The 20,520-nt window shown below is 43.6% G+C and overlaps 1 protein-coding gene across 3 annotated transcripts in view; it reads right to left on the minus strand.

The window, feature by feature from the left end:
* Positions 1–20,520, minus strand: part of LOC126529608 (putative protein kinase C delta type homolog) — a 647,502-nt gene that overhangs the window by 58,584 nt on the left and 568,398 nt on the right. For all 3 annotated transcript variants that reach the window (XM_055069906.1, XM_050177127.2, XM_050177123.3), the window contains 4 exons: positions 18,555–18,728; positions 14,520–14,611; positions 12,822–12,884; positions 2,536–2,674 (listed from right to left, as the gene is read on the minus strand). In XM_055069906.1, coding sequence (XP_054925881.1) covers positions 2,536–2,674; positions 12,822–12,884; positions 14,520–14,611; positions 18,555–18,728 — 468 coding nt within the window. The remainder of the gene's footprint in view (positions 1–2,535; positions 2,675–12,821; positions 12,885–14,519; positions 14,612–18,554; positions 18,729–20,520) is intronic.

Raw genomic sequence — 20,520 nt, forward strand, 5'->3', positions numbered from 1 at the left:
CTTAAATTTATCCTGGGCAAGGGGCAAATTCTTGACTGGATCACTGACTTCCTCACCGACAGATCGCAATTCGTAGAACTCGATCATGTGAAATCCTTAGTTCAACCGGTGACCTCTGGTGTACCGCAGGGTGGCTTCTTGGCGCCAGTATTATTTTTATGTTTTGTGACAGATCTGATTTCGTATGTTAATTTCAGATGCAGATTCTTAGCAGAGGACTGCATTCTGTACAAAGAAGTCGATTCTCATGATGACCGCATCACGTTACACAATGCCGTACCCTTGCTTCCTACAAATTCCACACAGATGGCCTCAAATTCTGGTTTGTCCCCCTGGCGATCAGAGAATGAAATAACCTGACCCCCTTCATCCCCAGTGGCACATCTTTAGGCCGTTTCTCTAAAACAATTGAAAGCGATTTACTAGCCTTGCAATTTTAAAACAGTGTTATGCTGTTGCCTTTGTTCTCATCTAAGTCAAGAGCCAATACAATGTACTCTGCGCAGCTTACTTTTGCAGTTTGTTGTATGCGTTACAGCCGTAAATTGGGCGACCTTTGACTGTATAATGTTTTATTCTTTGCCTTGTACTAAATTGCTTTGTCTTTTTGCCCTCCAGTTATAATCCTTGAGATTGACAGTATGTATGTATGTATGTATGTATGTATGTATGTATGTATGTATGTATGTATGTATGTATGTATGTATGTATGTATGTATGTATGTATGTATGTATGTATGTATGTATGTATGTATGTACGTACGTGCGTATGTGTGTATGTATGTATGTATGTATGTATGTATGTATGTATGGATGGATGGATGGATGTATGTATGCACAAATAAATAAATAAATAAATAAATCTCACTCTCTTCTCCCGTTTATTTTTTCCCCTCTGTTCTTGACGAGAGCTACCATAAAATTTGTGTTTCTTTCCAATTCACCGTTGTCTAAGTCCTCTAAGGCTTACATTTGAGAACGAAAAAAAATTACCTAAACTAGTCGTTAGTTACTGGCTTATGAACGAGTAGCCCTGTTATGTAGAAAGCGAGGCGTTGTATTAGAACATGATTATTTTGGCCGCATTAATTTACCAGCAGCAGGTGGTGGTCGTGCGATCGAATAGGTGGACCAGCCCACATGTTGGCTGTCCTGTCCAGTAGAGGTAATGACCTATACAGTGACTGACTGCATAACAGGTTGAGCTGGCTAACGCTGCGCCTATGTGGGACTAGTATAACCCCGCTACTCGGAAAAATGTAGTATCACTTCTGTCTAACGACATTCGATACGTCTAATGACATTAGGATGCATGCGTTTCTGCACGGCAAGAAATAATGCCATTTGCCTGAGTGAAAGTAAAGATGTGACCAAGTAATAAAAGGCCCAAGAGTGCACGTCGAAAGCAGTTCCTAATTTAGTATTATAACAATGTTTCAAGATTTGTACGGGAATAATTTATGAATTGAAATTGTTTAGAAGGATCGCACGTGACCGCTATGTACACTAAATTGAGGCAACATTCAAGGAAGCTGATAATCTAATAACTGTTTGTCCATGAACGACATGGCGCACCGCAATGACAGTGCGGAAACTTCGTGTGTAACCAGTTCGAAAAGATGCACAGCGTCGTTGCATTCCCCTAAACAATTGTTCAGAATGTAAATTATACTATATCCTATGTTTGTGATTTCCTTTCCGCACCTTCGTATTTGTCTGGTGCTCTTCGGTAGACAGCTAGCATTAAGTTCCGGCACAGACTTTCTCACGTTTTCTCGGTTTCGTAGTTTGCAAATATCATTTTTGTCAAGTGATCATAAATATCCTCATTCAGCGGCCAACTAATGACTTCTTAGGCAAGAGTTGCTATCAGCAAAGTAAAATCCGTTTTGTTGTGCGACCGCAGTTTGCTGGAGTATAGAAGGAAGCCTTTCAGGGAGACAGATTAGATATCTGAAGGAGGGAATTTTGCCAAACGCAGAGATCTGAAGTTAATTTCAGGAGTTCACGCCCATCGCACCATGTCTCATTTACATAGGGATGACCTGGCACCCTTATCGCAATGGTCTTTTGTCGTTGAAGTCGAAACCACAGATAATTATTTCCATTCTCCACGACGAGTTTGAATAATATATAAAAAAGACTTTCGGAACATGGCTATGTTGATGTGAACTTGATTTACCATTGTTGCTCCGATTTCCTCCAGTACTTCCACTTCCAGGCGCAGCGACGGGAATGGTTTCTTCTTCGAAAATTTCTCTTAGACATCGTGCCGTCACCTTGTTAAGTTAGCCTTTCTCGCTTTGCTTTTTTTTTTCATTTTATTTCCCTCCTTTTCTTTCTCTCGACTGAAGGCTAGCTATGTGCTCAACTTGTATTCCATATCAGTTACACTGACGTTACATAACGATAACTCGTTCTTGCAGTACCAGATTCTTGGCAAATCCCAAGAGCGGATATGCTTACACTAAAATACAGAGTCTGTACCACTACTACTGCTACCGCAAATCGGAGTCAGGCGTCAGGCACTCTCACCTCGGGCGCGATGTAGTCGGGCGTCCCGCAGAAGGTGGACGTCTTCTCGGCGTCCGCCAGTCCGCACTTGCACATGCCAAAGTCGGCGATCTTCACGTGGCCATTCCGGTCCAGCAGCACGTTGTCCAGCTTCAGGTCTCTGGCGGTCAGGGCCACCGTGTTAGTGTCCACACCACGCCAGACACGCCTAACACTCCGTGTCGTACACATAGCGTGCAACGTCGCCTGAGCTGCTCCGATCGGCCGTTCTCGTCATTCTTCCTTATTGCCTGCAGCCCGCCAACTGCATCGCGGCCACGCGGCGATTTCGGCGCATTCGGGCGTTTCTTTCCGCTCGGCTTGTTCGCCTCGCGTCGTCGCCTATAGGCGTAATATCGGGATCGGGACAGCATTAACCAGCAACCACACGAAACGTAATTTAGCCCTATTTCCAGCGTATTTCTGCCACAGTTTCGGCACTGGAGCGTCTGTATCCAGAGCTCAATCAATCATTATGTGTTATCACGGTAGGAATGCTTTTTGTGTATACTTATCTGCTTTAAAGAACAACTACGCACTCAATATTTAGTTCTCCGGTTTAGACGGCATGACGAATTTGACATCTTCTAAATTGCGTTTGTACCCGCCGTGGTGATGTAGTGGCTGTTGCGCTACTGAAGTTTAGGGTTCAGGATCGAATCCCGCCCACAGCGGCAGCATATCGATGACGGTGAAATGAAAAAAAAAATGAAAACATAAAAATAAAGACGCCCGTGTACCGTGCATTGGGTGCACGTTAAGGAAACCCCGGCGGTCAAGAATAATCCGGAGTGCCTTACTACGGCGTGCCGAATAATGAAATCATGGTTTCAGTAGGTAAGACTTCATAACTATTGTTTAAAGTGCCTTCGCGACGTAGTTTTGAAATTCGAACGAGAAAAAAGCAGATGTAAGCGCAATGTCTTCTTCTACAGTCGTTCGACTAAAAACGTTGGCCACCGCGGATGGCATTCGGCAGCCGAGGACAAGGTCCTGCGTTCGGCGACCATGGCGAAGCACAACAACACGAGTGTGCCGACGTTTGGGCACGTAAGTGTATAAGGTTAGGCCTGATTCACCCATGCGTCCCGTCTCGTCACCGTCACGGCATTGATTGTCACCGGGGGAGAGCGCTTCCTTGCCGCTTTTTCCTTAAAAGCGGGATCCCAGCGAAATAGGCCGATGCTCTCAGCGTTTTTCCCAAAGAAAAAAATAAATAAAGAAAAAAAAAGTAAGGCATAAAACTCTCTCTTCCTTGACGGAAATCAGTGCCGTGACGGTGACGGGGCGGATGACGGCTGGGTAAAGCCGGGTCCGATTGTTGCCAACAATCAGCCCGGGTTGTTGACTTGCGTCTACAGACGAGCGCCGGTGGATTAATGACCGACACGATATATCAATGACGAACGCAGCCGCCGCGAAACGCCGTGGCAAGCGTCAGATCATTGCACGCTATGTAGTACGAAACGAAGCATTATCAACGCGGCACAACACTCGGCATGCTTGATGAAGGCCTATCGGGGAGGAAGTATTACGTTAGACTGTAAGGCGAAAACAAAACTGGAGGAAAACTGACTTCGTTCGCAGGCTTGCTCGCAGTGATTTCAAGTGTTCCGAAAGATCATAATCCGATCATAATCCGAAGGCTGCTCCTCTCAGGCAACGTACGCCCGCGATTTCTTCCCCTACGGTAGGATGTTGTGTGTGCGAAACGGTGGGAAATGCACCTGACATGTCATATATATATATATATATATATATATATATATATATATATATATATATATATATATATATATATATATATATATATATATATATATATATATATATATATATATTTGCATATATTTGCAGTCAACTAGCATGTCAACTCGCTTTCTATGAAGACTGTTATGTGATACAGAGTAAGTATTACTTGGTTCAGACCTAGTAGATCGAGCAGCTAGAGTTTACATACACAATATTGTGCAGAGAACCGCGCCCTCACGCGCCAAGAACTTCCCATGGTGCAACAGAACAAGCTATACGCTAGCGAATCGTAGGTGGGAATGAATTAAAGGTGTCAGCTAGCGACCGAAAAGTGAAAATAGTATAGTAGTAATAATTTGAATGGGGATTTGAAGAAACTTTACGGTTGCATTGTGTCCACAGTGCGGGTATCTAATTTGGGCAAGTGAACAGAACCATTTTGCAGTTGAGAGCATGCTAGCAGACATAGAAGACGCTTATTGGCCAAACGTTAAGAAAATATGCACACTGTTGTTTATGGTGTGGTTTCGCTTGAAAATATAAAAAGAATAAACATCACTTTTGACATTTTAGCAAGCGAAACAGAGAGAAATATGACTGTTCTGTGCTAAATCACGTGAGATATGTAAATGCCTTTCGCATAAAAGGCTGCTACAGGTACTAGGTAGGGGATGTTACCTAGTGTTCCAAACATAAGAAACACACACACCATGCAGTTTAGATGTCACACTCTCAACACAACCACTTACCGCCGTTGTTCTCGAGGAAAGAAATGATTCCACGTGAACCCCTATTTAGCACACGTCAGAGTAGAGCGATAAACGCTGCCGCTTGTAGGCAATGACGGCAAAATGAAAGCGGCTACTAGAGTTGCAAAGAGAAATAGCAACGGTAAGGACGCACATACGACAGTTGAAATTCAAACATAGAGCTTATTAATATTTGAACGTGTGTTTTTAACTCTTCCTGCCCTATATTATTACGACACGTTTGACTTAATTGTCATTCGTTGCATTCGCAGAACCTAAACTGCATCCTCTTTTCGACTTAGATATTGCTTCCTTTATCTTTCTCTGTAATATGCTGGCTCCCCCGGTGCTTAGACTGCCTGCTACTTCGTGGTAAACTGCATCACGCTTAGCTGTAGTTTATACTTCGTTACTATGTGGACCTGAACTTGGCAGTTTCAAGTAAAGTTCGCGGAAGTTTGCCATACGCAATGCGCGTGTGCTTTCGGGTGAAAAGAAAAAATACCCGCGACCCTTATATCCAGCGTAGTTAAGCGTGAGAAATTTAATATCCTTTGCGTAGCTAAGCAGGAGTCCCTTGTCCCGGTATGCTTTACCACTGAAGCTAAGCTTCGAATCTGTTACGTGTTATTTAGTTGATTTAGATTGGAAGTGTTCGAGGTAGCTCGAATCGCAATAGTTCTTTGCAATTGCAATTGCAATATGCAATATAGTTCATTTTTCATTTAATATTAGCGTTTTCAAATTTCCGTGCTTGAATGTTTGATGCACGCTTGGACTTTCGTCGCTTACGGAGCATATTTTTTGGTCACATGGTTGCTTTGCATTGCTATGTATGGACTGTGGGGCCACTTCAAGCTATTTGCGTAGCGTTCTGACCCAAAATGCCGATCTGGTATTTTGTGAGCACAGGAAAAGTTGAATGATTGAGTGGTTGGTCTCGATGTTGCCCCGCATGCTACTTCTTCTCCTGTATATAGAGCTAGTAGCGATTGAAGCTGCTTTTCTCAATGCACAAGTCCTAAATTGTCGTTTTAGTCATCTCACAGCGTACAGCTAATAATGTCGAAATCTGTCGCAGGGTCTAGCCTTTTCCCGTCCGCAAAAAAGAAAAAGAAAGAAAAAGAAGGAAAGACGAGTACGAAATACCGTTTTCAAGTGGAGAACATGCAACGTGAAATATACAAAGATAACACGAAATAAAGTATCACAACCGCGGCACCCTGTTGAGATGCTTCCCTCTGAAAACCGAAGCTCGAGACGACGGCCCACCAACATTCGCGAAGCGGTGGCACTAAACAACGCACTGGCTCACGGCACTCGCACCAATGTGCACGAGAAAGCCTCGGGCCAGTGGAGAGGTAACAGACGGAAAGCAAAGAAAGAAACATCGTAGCGTGGCCACTTCCCAAAATGGCAAGGGTCCCAGGTAGAAGAAGGTGTCACCATTCGCGAGTAGGGCTTTAGTGCGAACTGCGTGGCAATTAGGGTGGTTCTTTTGCCCAGTCCACCGCGTGCTTCGACAATTGAAATAATTTTGCCGAAGCGAAGCCTGCGACATAAATGTCAAATAGCAAGCCAATGAAATACTTTATCGCTTTATATCTACGTGCTTTTCTTAGAGTAAACAGAAATAGAAAATCACCTGTAGTGGATAGCACAATTCTAGTTCTTGAGCTGGATTACGCTAACAGCGCTCATATTACGTGCACAAGAAATAAATATGCATAATAAACTAAGTAATAAAACTGTACTAATTATGTTTCGGTCTAATCACTGTACAGCACATATTGCAATTTACCAATTGTAGCCGGCGACTTCGCATGGCGTATACACTTGAAACGACTTCTCAGGATGACACCATTTTCGCGACATTCTTTTCCAAAGTGGGCTTCGTAAAACACTGGCGTTCCAGTTACCGTAGTGTTCAATGCATAAGGCGACGTTCTCTTAAGGAAAGTAAATCGAGCAACAGTGCATTTTTATCAAAAATTTGACGGCGCCCATCCCGAAACGGTCACAATTATTCAATTGCGATATATGCCGTAATGTAATTAGTAACAAAGACAATTAGTAAGTTTTTTTAATTATTCGATTACGGATTTTCATTTCTCGTGCAAGTAATTCCCAGCTCTTTAAGTAATACAGTTCAAGGATTATTACTGTGCTGTTTGCCACAGGCGATTTCGCAAATTTATATATATTCTGCAAAAAGAAAAAAAGAAAAGGACAGCCTTCATAAATAAGCTGCCACGTGTGTACAAGTATAAATGAGCAAAATGGTTCTTCACAGTTTTCACTTGAAGCTTTTTGAAATCTCTCTCCTTCCGAGTGCCACTAATCACACTAATATTTTCACCGTTTTAATGAACTTCGCATGCGTAATGCGAGAGTTTCGTCGTAGCCGTCTATTTATCTAGGTAGTAATTGCAAATTATTGCGGTGATGGTAGAGGTCTACATAGATGTTCTATTTTCTTCTTTTCTTCATTCTGTGTTTACACCCCCAAATTCTCGCTCATAAGTTTTATGACAGTGAGGGTTGTCTCGAGTTCAGAAAAAAATGACGTCAGGAAGAAGTGCAAGGCAGTGCTGAAAATGTGGAATATGAGGCAAACAGTAGGATGAAGCAAAGGCGAACGACGGGCACTTTTGAAGGCGAAAGAAACAGCAACAAAATAGCAGCCGTCACTTTCATTCTTGTATAATTCATTGTTTCATTCTTGTTTCCTCATTTTATCCCTGTACCATTCCGATACAATCATTCTTTAACCAGCTTGAACACATGGTGTAGTCAAGGATAACAGGGCCAATACCACCTAAAGGAAATAACGGCCTTGCTGAGAATAATCTTTACCGAATAGACGAAGGTGACACTAAAATTTAAAATTGATTAAGTTCCTACCGAACCTCATCACTCCTTTTCCTCAGACTGGAAAACATTCATCAGAAATTCACACCCGCCATCGTAGGATAATCGTTCCTGCAGGCACACCAGAGCGTTGACGCAGCGCGAGCTAGGGATCTTGGCGGCCATGCATACCGTACGGCCTCCAAGATCTTCATCGGACGCATAGTTTGCGAAAATCTATAGCGGGAAACCACGGCTGCCTGCTGTAGATAGAGGCCTGTCGTCTGTGTGTGCTGAACCATTCAGGGCATGAGTTTCAGCTTTACAGGGCGGGGCAGATCACAATGACACGCCACGCCTGATGTGTTACAGCTGGCTGTAGTCGAGAGAACGAAGCTATATTTCATAGGTTTCACGAGCAGCGCTTCTATTAACGTATGGTACAGCTTTAATATTGAAGATGGTCATTTTTGTGTGCAGATTCATTACTTAAGGGAATGACATTCTGTGGAATGCGTGAACGAAGATATAACGGAACCCGTATTATGATGTATAAATGGGCATAAAGTAGTTATTTATATTCGTACAAAAGACGCGAGAGAGATACAGGCAACTGGGTTACGGGCTTAACGATAACTGGGCCTCGTTGGCTGCCTCGAAAAGAAAAGACGAATAGAAGGAGCGTACACGTGCATGCATGATAAGGGAATGATTGTCGTGATTTCATACGGTTGATTGCTAGGCTCCATCGGTCAATATTCATGGTGCAGACGAATGAAATGCGCAGAAGTGGACAACACGGTCGAGCTCCTTTTGTCCACTTCTACACCCGTCTTTCAAATATCTGCGCCTCTCCGACACCATGAATGCTAATGTTGTCTCGGCCCCGGCACTTTTTGAAGCTTTCTTCCGCCCTTGGTTGCGTCTTCGCGGAACAAGACGAACCAACTAGCGCAGCAAGAAGAATTGAAACGATGGGTGGCAGGTTTCGTAAGTTTAAATAAATACAGGCTGCTTTTGCTGCCGCGTTTGCATGACACTCACCTCCTTACTCCATTATGAAAAGGAATGCGCCTGTCGTCGTTCTTTTCTGCCGCATGAACACATTGGCCCTCCTGATGAAACGTAAAATCTCTAAAGGGACGTCTGGCACAAGAATAGAACGAAAAGTGTGCTTGTTTCCGCAGTCCTCAGTCGCACAGAACTGACCGTGCAATTCTGCGAGATATCTTCCCGTCTGCTGTTGAAGCAATTCGGTTTCGCCACGTCACTAGAATATTCATTTCAGCAAAGGGGAAAAAAAGGCAAGGTCTAAAAAACAAGAATTGCTGAGGATGTGCCTCAAACTATGCGGCTCGGAATTTCATGCATGCGAATCGCGGCTGGCAGAGTTATTTCTTTGCCGTTGTCTGCTACGCACTGGTCACATCCAAAAGTGCCACTAACGGGTTTCTGTTTTCTTACTGAAGCTCTCAATGTCATATTGTCCTTGACGCCCGATTCTGACGGCACTGCGCAGACAGGAAGAGTATGCGATGTCTTTTTTCCCCCCCCCAACATAGCGAAGACGATGTATGCGCATTCAGATAACTTGTGGAAAAGCCCGGAAGGGGAGGAAGTTTCTTCAGGCGCAATGCCTGCGTTCACTGAAATTATAGAACGAAGTTATTAACGAATATAAACAGATGATAGTTTGAAACGTATGCCAACTTTCTATTTTATGATGTAGTGAGTATTTTGACGTCAGGTTCTTAGCACAGTTCTGTGAAGACAAAAGAAAAAAGAAAGCCTAGCTTGTATTCTCAGCAATAAATATTGCGCCTTCATTTCTTATTTCTTATTTTGTTCGGCGTCTTTTACTATTCTCAAGCATTTTAATGTGCGGAATGTTGCATGCCCTGCCAAGAAAAGAAACAGGAAAAGGAGGGCAAGGAGAAAGAAAGGAACACTCGCTTTTCGCTAGCACTTTTTCTCAGGTATCAGAGCATACGCTCGAAGCAGCTCGCACGCAGCTCACCGTAGAGTAATGACACTATTATGTAGCGTCGGGATGCATGCTTTCATTGGGGTTGGTGCACATGCAGGCGCAAACGGTGTCCGAAGTTATGTTAGAGCGCTTCGCGAAGAGCACCTCGACAATCGGCAATTAGTTACCTAATAATACCCGTGCCAAGCGAATCGCACGAAAGATTGTTTTTTTTTTACTTACGCACAAATATCTCCTGCAGATCTGTTCTCCCTATCGATGGAAGCTAAAAAAGATCAAGCGAATGTCCGGCGGCCTTCGCATTGTACAAATTGAACATTTAGACAAAGGCTGTTGCGGAGTGATAGAACCTGAAGCAGTGAGCACACCCGAAACAAAAACGAGGAACTCTGTTTTCTAGGAGCGTTTTTGTTCTCTAGTAGCGCACCAGCAGCCTTACTGACGAAACTTATTCCCAACGAAGGCGGACTCTAACACAAACTGGTGCAAAGCTGATTCAGTTGCCTTAAAACGACGCCAAAGAAAAGTGCTATGCTACGCTGGAAAAGTGAATTACACTTCCAGGATACCGGAAATATTAGTCTTGAGGAGGGCGCTTGTCTTGCGAAAGAAGGGGATTGAATTTTTTTGTTTTAGCTCCTCGTGGCTTCATTAGATTAGGGCAGCGTCCGCAGCGGAATAGTTAATGGTTATTCGATAAACGAGAATTACGTTGCACTCTCAACCTAACGAGGTTCGAGAAACTTTTGTGAATAAACACCGCGAAACTTGTTTGAAATATATCGCGTCATAATAACGTACCGGCGCAGCAGCTAGGCGCGCCGTTCAATATAGGAAGCCATGGTATTCTGCTTCCGAAGCAAAAAAAAGAAAAAAAAAAGAAATGCCCTTTTCATTCCAAATGAATGCAAATTGAGTCTTGCAGAAATACTTAACCAGGTTGGAACAACGCACTGTGGTTCTTTACGGCCGCCTTTAAAAGGTAACTGTGGAAAAACCGTAGATTAATTTAGGTTGGTAACATATTTTTCAATACACGAAAAGCGAATGACTGTTTTTAGGACACCTAGTTTGATACTCAAAACTCAGATTTAAGCGTAATAAGGTTAACGTGACGTCCGTAGTAATGTATCGATACGGTTAAGCATTATTTCAAGTGGAAACTTCACCCAAATCAATTACCGAGTAATAATTACTATAATATAATTAGACTTATACTAAATTAATATTTCATATATTTTACTACTCTCTATGGTCAGAAATAATAGCGAACAAGTTCTCGTCATATTTAATGTGATATGGCGTTTGGATTTATTTAGTTAAAAAACAAACATGCTATCTCTTCAATGTTGTGGCATTTATTTTATTATGAAAATCTAAAATGAAGGACTGATTATTTTCTTGACTTTTGCACCGATACCACAGCGCCGCTACGCCAGTCTGACGTCAGTGATTTAAAACTATCTTCTCATGTTTGGGCCGTTATGGCTCAGTAAGAGCTCTTAAAGAGTGCCGAGTTCAGTCTATCTTAACCAGTAAAAAATAAATTCGCCCGAACAGGTTGCCGTCGCCATCCATGTGGTCACTGCGAACTCGTGCGGCTACTTCAGGGCGGCGTAGCCACCCACCCTTCAGTTTCGTATACTTCCTCGTTTAAGAAGCCCTCTATCGCGTTAAGAGTGGCTTTGTTAAATTTAAGTAGCGCAATTTACTAACGCAGCTCAAATTACTTTTTGCCTTTAGACTCCCTCGACGCGCAGCGTGCAGATCTTGCGTGGCAGGGGTCCCGAACTTCATTGCCGAACGCGACCGGCAGAGATGCTCATCTGCGCGCCTTGCAAGCAGCGTGAGTTTCACCGCAAAAGAAAGAGGGGGGTAGATGTGTTAGTGTGATTTCCGCGAGCGCTCTATGCACTTCCGGGCAACCTACTTCCGGCGCCATGTACTCGGGTGTGCCGCAAAAGGCCCGTGGCTGCTGCCGGTACACCTTGAGCTTGCACATGCCGAAGTCGATAATGCGCACGTGACCGTCCGAATCAATGCAGAGGTTGTCGAGCTTCAGGTCTCTGGGAGGAGGACGGGTTGGAAGTGCACAGATGCAGTGCGCGCATAAAAGTGCGAAAAAAAAAAATATACGAGCCTAATGCTGAGGCTGCGCGAAGAAATATTTTAACTCATTCGAGAGTTACAGCTAGCGGGTAAGTTTTGTGTGTACATTTCAGTAGGCTGTCAATGCATCGTGGAAGTTGATGTTGAATGTAGGCGGGTAAGCATCAGAACGAGCACCACCGGTGCAGTTTAGAATACGTATGAACATTACATTTCATTTTGTTTAACTCTGTCCAAAACTGTCATGCATTAAAAGAGGGTGCCGTCTATTGTAATTGACTGCGCAGTTTTGTGACGTTAAACCCACTTACTGCAAGTGAAGCGTAAGAAACATGGATGTACGGAGGGTACAACGCATGGGCTACCAATCGATACGTGCCTGTTTTTTTGCGTTTCACTTGCAGTATGTCGTACCAACAAGGCCGAATTTCTGCCCTTCTAAATCTCACAGTTTAATTCTTAACGTAGCTCAAGAAAGAAAGTTTGAACTTCTTAGTGAAATTTTATTTCGCATTAAGCAAAGGTTCCGTTTAATCACGGATTTAGTCTTTCTCTTTAGACGACTATTTAACAATACGGTTACATTATATTGCACAAAGAAACTCTTCTGCTGTGTTTTGTGGAAGCGTCACAATAACGTAAATCTTCAGTGGAGCTTCGTTTTCTAAAATTGAACAACACACATAGCAACTAATAGACTGATATTCGTACGTCAAAAAATATCTGCAATGACAAACTATTTTAGTTCTTAGCCATTTTGATGCTCAGCTACAAGAACCGTATAAGTGAACGAAAGGAACGAATGAAAGGACTTTGCTCACCTGTACACGATGCCCCTTTTGTGAAGGAATTTTAGGGCGCAGACAATTTCGGCGGCATAGAACCTGGAAACACAAACGAACATAGCAGTTTTACATGAAGCAAGTACACGAAGAACTGGAAAAGAAATAGAAACGTCACCGAATAGAATCATAAGTGTTGCCTTTTGTAAGCGAATGCGGGCTATCTGCGCTGTTGTCTATTGAAAGTACACATTACAAACGCTCCGATTCGTATAGTCTCCCGGCTAGTTGATTTTGATGGATCAATTGAGAAGTCACTCATTCGCTTCTCACGGTGTGTTAATTTTCATTTCTGGCAAGTGTGCTGTAGGGAGGCAAGGGTGTTGAGGTGGCTTGTTGAGGTTTAGGCTTCTGAAGTCAAAGTGGCGGATCGGTTCATAGGTTGGTTCTTTTGGCTGCTCTCAAATATTAAGGTTTAGGTAGCTTGAAGCAGAACAGTAATTTCTGCTGTAACTATCGCCGAAAACAGCAAAAGCAAACGAAAAGCTTTCATCCTAAAGACAGACTTGTAAACTGTGGTGAAAACCGTTTTTGGTAAATTTTCCTAACACAATTAGAAACTTAAGATATTTATCAAGACGCACGATATTCTGTACAAAGTCCTATGTTTCAAATGAGCTCAAAGATGGTGGATATTTTTTCCCGATAAATTGGAATTGAATGGTCTAGAGAAAGCTATAGAAATTATTGGAGATTGTTTGGAAGGGCTATCCGCCTGGTGGTTATAGAGGTCCGAGATATAGCAAATTGAGAAACCCCTGATAGGCGCCATGTTTTGAAATCCGGCCATATATGGTAATTATTTAAACAAGAACGTGAGGATCTGCAGATATTCGCGTCACCTATGAACAGCAAAACCAACTATAAGAAATACCGATGACTGCTTGTAGGGGCTGTATTGTATGATCCGAGAGCGGTGTCGTACAGCATATGTTCTGAAGATGGGGAATGTGTGGAAGTTGCTTGAGCAGGCTTACTCAAGGTGAATCAGTGTTGAAATTTTGGTGAGCCTAGTTTACCAGAATACCGAGTCAAGAGTAAGATGTGGAGAACCTTTTGTATTTTCATCCGCTCACCCCTTCTGAAGATGTGTCCGAAGTTTGGAAACACGTTGTTAAATGTGCAAGAGACATATAGAAACTGCATTGAATGCGAGAGGTTTAACAAGATGTTCCTCTGGTTAAAGGCTACCTCGAACCGCTATCCCTAACGCCTTATGTCGCTTAGTTTAGATAAAATATATTTCTATAAACGAAGTTGAATATTTCAAGGCAAGTGGCGTTTAATTAACAGATCATGGTTTCAACAAGGCACGAATGTATCATTCAGTGCAAGGTAACCTCAGAAAGAAGCCAAAGACTTGACATGCCTTGTTTTATAAACATTGCTCCCGGCAGTATTGAGCTTTTCAAGACGTTGTAATTTTCATTTCATTTTCATTTCATTTTAATTTATTAGTTGTTTGAGACATACAGCTGTCTCCGGTGCTGCAGCAAAAGGCAGTATTCTTGCCTGACAAAGGCTGCAGCACTCAGAACACGTTGACACTCTGCAGCAAACAACAACACAACAAGTGTTACAATTGATTTGTTTCTCAAATTTAATACAGCCACTGCGACCGTAGAATATGTAAATGCATTGTAGTTACTGCAAGATGAGGTGGTCCACGTTGCTCACCTTGCTCGATCTTGGTCGAACTTTCCGGACTGTTGTATATGAAACATCAGATCGCCTCCGTTGAGGAACTCCATTACAAAGAAGAGGTGGCTCTGGAAGAAAAAAAATATATATAATCTTGATGCTCTTCCACTACGTATAGTAAGAGAGGGATGGAAGGGATACGCAAACGACGGGAAAGTGAAACAGTCGAAATTTGGCTGCTACTCTGCAATAGGGAGTGGGAAAAATATAGCAATTGGAAAAAGAAGTTCACAGCTTAGCATGTGCAGACACACTGAAGCTCTTAATGTCGTGTAATTCGCAAGCAATCACCTAGTCTGGTATGCATCTTAGGAAATGCAGAATGTATTTTGTGGATTTCTGCGTCACAGACGCACGACGCCGTGTGAATGAAGCCAATGAAGACATTTAGGTTAGGGGACGCAAGCGGCTTGCGTACGCAAGAACTGGGGGCGACATTACTGCGCATGCGCAGACCCAGACGTAGTGGGCTGCGCATGCGATGTACTGTGGCCCTTAGTTCTTGCGTACACAAGCCGCTTGCGTCTCCTAACCTAAAACGCTGTATTGTATATGGCTGTAGCACAGCTGAAACAACAAAGAAAGGGACACTACCACGTGCGCATGTACCGAACGTGTAAGGTGCACGGATACTTCGTACTACATTCTCTCAAACAATGAATACACAGATTACGTGATAAGGGAAAAGATATAACGAGTACGTGGATGACTGATATTACTTCTCGACGGCCCCCCGAAAAAGCAAGGGCACAGCTTTGTAACTCACAGGGAATGGTTGCAACAAAAAAATCCACCAGTTCAGTTCGAATGCAATTGCTTGCTTCGATGCGGGTGACACATCGAACCAGAAATAAAATCACGAAAATCTGTCACATAATTGAGGCCACCGAGACACACTGATATGATGTCACAGTGTACGAAACCATACAACAGTAAATGTGTTTACGAACTGGTCGAAACAGTTGACTAATTTTGAAAGGTCGCTCTAAGCTACTCGGTCAGATATTTCCTCTAGACATCGAGCCTGTTGTTCCGCGGGGCCTCGCACATACAGGACGAAGGTGTCGGAAATGTTTCTTCTTTAAATGCACAAATGACACTCACTCTATATTCCGCCATTAGAGTGAAAAATGAGATACAATATAAAACAGGCGCGCCTAACCTAGCCAAAGCTCCGGTGCCTCTAAAAAAACACATAAAACAACAATGAAACCTGTTCTAACGTCAACAATTACTTTATACGGCAATTTATCAAATTTTAAGGGGTAGACTTTCGACCTCGTAATGACAACATTGAAACACTGAAGTTTCAAGGTCTCGTTTACAGACATCTAGCGTTGAACAAATGCGAAACATTAAATGAGGTTCTAACTCGTGCCGCGACTTCTATTATTGGCGTAGTGGGCTAACGCAGTACCACTAAGTTATTTATTTCAATATTACTCTCAAAGTTACATCAACCCAAGGTTATTCTTTAAATGTAGGGAAAAACGCACACAATACGACGAACTTCGCATTTGCGGGTGGACGAGGTGTACTGATGATAGCCTGTAGGGGTACATTGTGACACACAATGTCACAGTGTCTTAATGCCGGCCAAATGCGACCAGACAACTTTGTAGTACGAGCACAGTGCCGAACTTGGCACACATCGCGTGACATTTTAGCGACATGAGTATCTCGGATGAATACTATTTTTGCATTCCAGAACGATATAACTTTCATCCTGGCTTTCCGCAGAAGATTTGCGCAAACGGCCTAAGAAGCAAAAAGAAATGCCACCTAAAGGTTTAGAGAGTGCCTACAATTACATAAATTCGCAATGCCGCTTATTAATAATTGAGCACCAGGGAACAATACCCCCTCTGCCGCTTTAGTACGTTGCTGCTGTCTTCGCTTTGCCGCAGAACTCTTTTATGAATTCCCAATCACACTATATAAGCAACACCAGTTACTGAAGCACAGTACAGACTGCAACAAGCACATCCAATAGCCCAACCCGTGCATTGCTGTGCCTGAAGACCGCAGATACCCTGAGCCCAAGCTTGAGTCCTCCACTACGGCTGAGCGTCGATGACGCTCTGTCTATACAGTGCCCGCCGACTCGACGCCCAATGTACAGCTGAAGCAACCATGCGCGCACATTTGGATGAGTCAGCGAGATCACTCTGGAACTGCGCGAATGTTCGCGAGGTAGCACATCGCGCACTGCGCTGAATAAAAGAAAGAGGCGCCTGCACTCGTAGAATTTCAGAAACAGTGCCACTGTGCTGAACCTGTGGTCAAACTGTTTTTGAACGGTTCCCCCAAAAAGTTCTAAGCCGAAACTGCCGGCCATTCATTAATAAAGTTTCTTCTCTCTCTCTCTGTCGGAAGAAGTATGAGCTCGATTCGGGTTTAGCTGAAAATGATGGTTCAGCTCCGGTTTTCGCTTCATTTCCGGATTTCTTCGGCACCTTGGTGTGCCCACACACTAAAGCGTAACAGCTGATAAGCTGTGTGCGTACCATATTGGGGCGCATACAATGGTCTACGCGGAACAGATAGCAGACTGCAAGCTCAAGCTACATCAAATACTTTCATTAGGAACTGACAAACGCCGATATTTTTTCTTCGGTCTTCTTTTGAGGAGCGATGCCTGCAACGCCGCTGGCGACCGTCCTTATCGCACCAGCGGAAAACCCCTCAAGCTTGAGGGTCTTTACGCCGGCGTTTTGAGACACCTGGCCTAGCTGCCAGGGCGTTGTTTCTGCAGCGCATCGGCAGTGGCCTCGCGTGCTGCGTCATGAAAACGTGATGCCCCCGTGTATTGTTACGACACTGTCCGAAGAAGTTGACGCAGCGCTATCTTGCTATCGCTTCTTGTGCTTAGCCTTTTGGGCGAGACGGCCACTTTGTCCGCTGAAACCATTAAAATACTCCACGAAAGATTCCCGAGCTCAACGAGTATCAGCCATCGAGATTTAAGTTGCTTAAGAGGAAGATTTGTGTGGGGGGCAACCTCATTTTCCCAATTCAAATATTTGCAAAGCGCAAAAATTCTTGTATGAGACAGCGGCTGGACCAATCATAACAAAATTTACTGCATCTGATAGAGAAAGAGAAATTCTAGCAATTTTTGCAAGCAATATTGCCAAATATATATACGCTAAAGAGAGCATAGCCACACAATGTTTTACAAATCTGTAACTCTGCATAAAAAACAGATATCGCGGTTCTGTAAACTGCATCTTGTAACGAATCACAAGCGGACAGATATGATGTACTCACAGCTTACGCAAAAGCACTACAATGTTCCAAGAGCTCTGTTAAAGCCTTACTTTCTAATTAGGAACACATTACAAAGCGTTGTAGGGCACATCAATTTTGTCCACTTTAGATGAATTATCAAGTACCGCTTACGTACGGAATTGTCATGTTCATTTTATTGCTCACATGCAATGTTCTAAACGTAATATTAAGCGAGCTCTTGACCTCTTGGAATTTTTAGTAATTTTACTGAAAGGTCAAGCATATTAAAAAGCCTTCTGCTAGAATTACTAGATTCTGTCTTGTTATTTTTAATGCAACAAGTAATCTAAATCGGGCTGGCGGTTGCACAGAAAAACAAGTTCTCCTTTGCCGTGGATTTACATAGAGGAGCTCCTGAGCTAAAGCTTCCTATTAAGGATCTGTTAGACGTTCCGGCATAAAGTCTACAGGTGCAGCAGGTGGTCTGCCTCATCGGCATGCGTCTATAGTAGCATGAGCAAAATGCGAACGAGGTAAAAGCGGGAGCGAACGTTTCTACAAAAGGGCTTGTCTTTTTCAAGCCCTCTTGTCGGACCGTTGGCTCGCGGCTTTCACCTTCTCTCTCGTTTTTCTCATCGTCTGGAATTTCCATCTCCCGCCTTTCCCGTGTTTTCTCTATACTAATATGTACTGTATGACCGAAGACGTCATGACAATCGTGATGGGGACTTTTAATTTTTTGGGCTACACCGTTCGTTCCGCTTCTGCGCGCGCACGCACCTGCGACTGGAAGGTGCAGAACAGGTTGCAGAGGAACGGGTGCTGCGTGCCCATGGCGAGCACCCTACGCTCGATGAGCGTGCACTCGACGTCGTCGTCCTCCAGCACCACGTCCTTCTTGAGGCATTTGACCGCGTAGTGGCGCTTCGTGCCCTTCAGCTCGGCCAGCAGCACCTGCGACATTGCAGCGGGGCAGGCGTGTTTCACTCTCGGACCCGAAATTGCGCGAGAAACGTTCGCCAGTGCCCGACGTCTCTTCTTTTTATTTATTTATGCAATACTGTCAATCCCGTCAGGGATCGTAACAGAAAGGGCATTCAAAAAGTACATTGACATACAAACATGGCAATGTAAAACTGTTTAGAAATACAGATTAATACATAGAATACACTTATACATCAGCAGGAGTAAAAAATATATAATGAGGTTCATGCTGCGGGATTTGGGTTGGACAGAATAATTGTGCCACAAAATGCAATAATTGTGCCACAAAATGCAAAAATATAAATAAAAATAAAAGCGTAGGAAGGTATAAAAACATAAATTGATCAACGAAAACGAATGAAAAATGGAATACCCATGACTGCGCCATCGCAGCACAACCGGAGCAATCAAGTAAAGAAAACATAAAATAAAATGACGTCAAGTTCAAGCATTTCTGACGACACCATCCTATGCGGCTTAGCGGCCCACGAGTCGAGGTGTTGAGCACGAGGTCACAGCTTTGACAGTGGCGGCCGCACTCACGTGACACTGGAACAGAAAGCTGAACCAAGCTTGGTGGCCATGTTAAAAAAGATAAACACACCAAAAAGGAACAAATTAATCTGAAGCCTACGACTAGGACGTCTCTCTTAGCCCGCGCGTTTCTTTATGACGTCAAAATCAATCACCCAATCACTTTCCAGCAAAAAAAAAAAAAAAAAAAAAAAGCCGATGCGCAGTCAAAGTTCTACAAGCGAATAGAAAGCGCGGTCATTCGCCTAATTTTATACCTTTAATTGAGATGTTGAACACTTGTACTTGAAAGAATGGAAGGTTGCTTCGAATCTGGGGCCGAATTCCCGAAGCTCTTCATTCGTAAGTGGGTTTTGCCATTGAGCCGCCACCTTAGCTAATTTTCAGCGTCCAGCTGCTGGGATTTTGTCTCACCAATTCTAGCTCAAGAACTCATTGTGGATACGGGCCCTGATCCTGAGATTTGTATTACTTCAACTTGTATGTCGGTTTGGCTTCTTGAGCAAAGAGTTTGACTGAAGTATGCGAACCTGAAGCTCTGTACTGAATAACGTCATCTGAAGTAAAACGCACAACACTTCGCTAGCGCACCGTCCTGATTAGGCCGAAGAACATAGCGTATGGAGACTACATAACGGACTGTCGGTGCGGAAAAAAATCACGTGAAGTAAGTAAAGAACGCCTTGAACTAGAGTTACATAAATAAGAAAATTAATAATTTGGTCCCACGAACGCCATTGTAGAAAACGTCATCGCAACATTTACAAGCTTTATTTGTGACAGTAATGTTTGTGGTGCAACATGCATTTCTGGTTGGGGGCCTTTAGGTTTTTAATAATGTTGTGCCAATCAAATAAGCAAAACCATACGAGGACAACTAAGCACTTCTTATGAGTTGTGAATAAGAAAGCATTAATGTTCAACTGAAGGCCACTAAGCGCTCCATTGAGTTACGAACTCACGGTCAAGCGAGCGCGTTCAGACACTTGTGGCGTTTTCATCTGTCCTTACCGAGGCGCAATTAGAACGTAGACGACACCTTGCGTGGGCAAGGAACGCGCAGATAACACAGCCTTTCGAGAGCGAAAGCGAGGGTGACGTGGCGTCGCGGCGATGCCCTCTTCCCTAACGCAACACCTGGTGCGCTGAAGCGCCAGCATGTCTTCGCTCTCACCCGCACTGCTCTGTTGTGGCGCGCTCGTGAGGCGGCGTCGCAGGCGATGGCAAA

The sequence above is a fragment of the Dermacentor andersoni genome, chromosome 9, assembly GCF_023375885.2.
Source record: "Dermacentor andersoni chromosome 9, qqDerAnde1_hic_scaffold, whole genome shotgun sequence".
NCBI classification, from domain to species: domain Eukaryota; kingdom Metazoa; phylum Arthropoda; class Arachnida; order Ixodida; family Ixodidae; genus Dermacentor; species Dermacentor andersoni.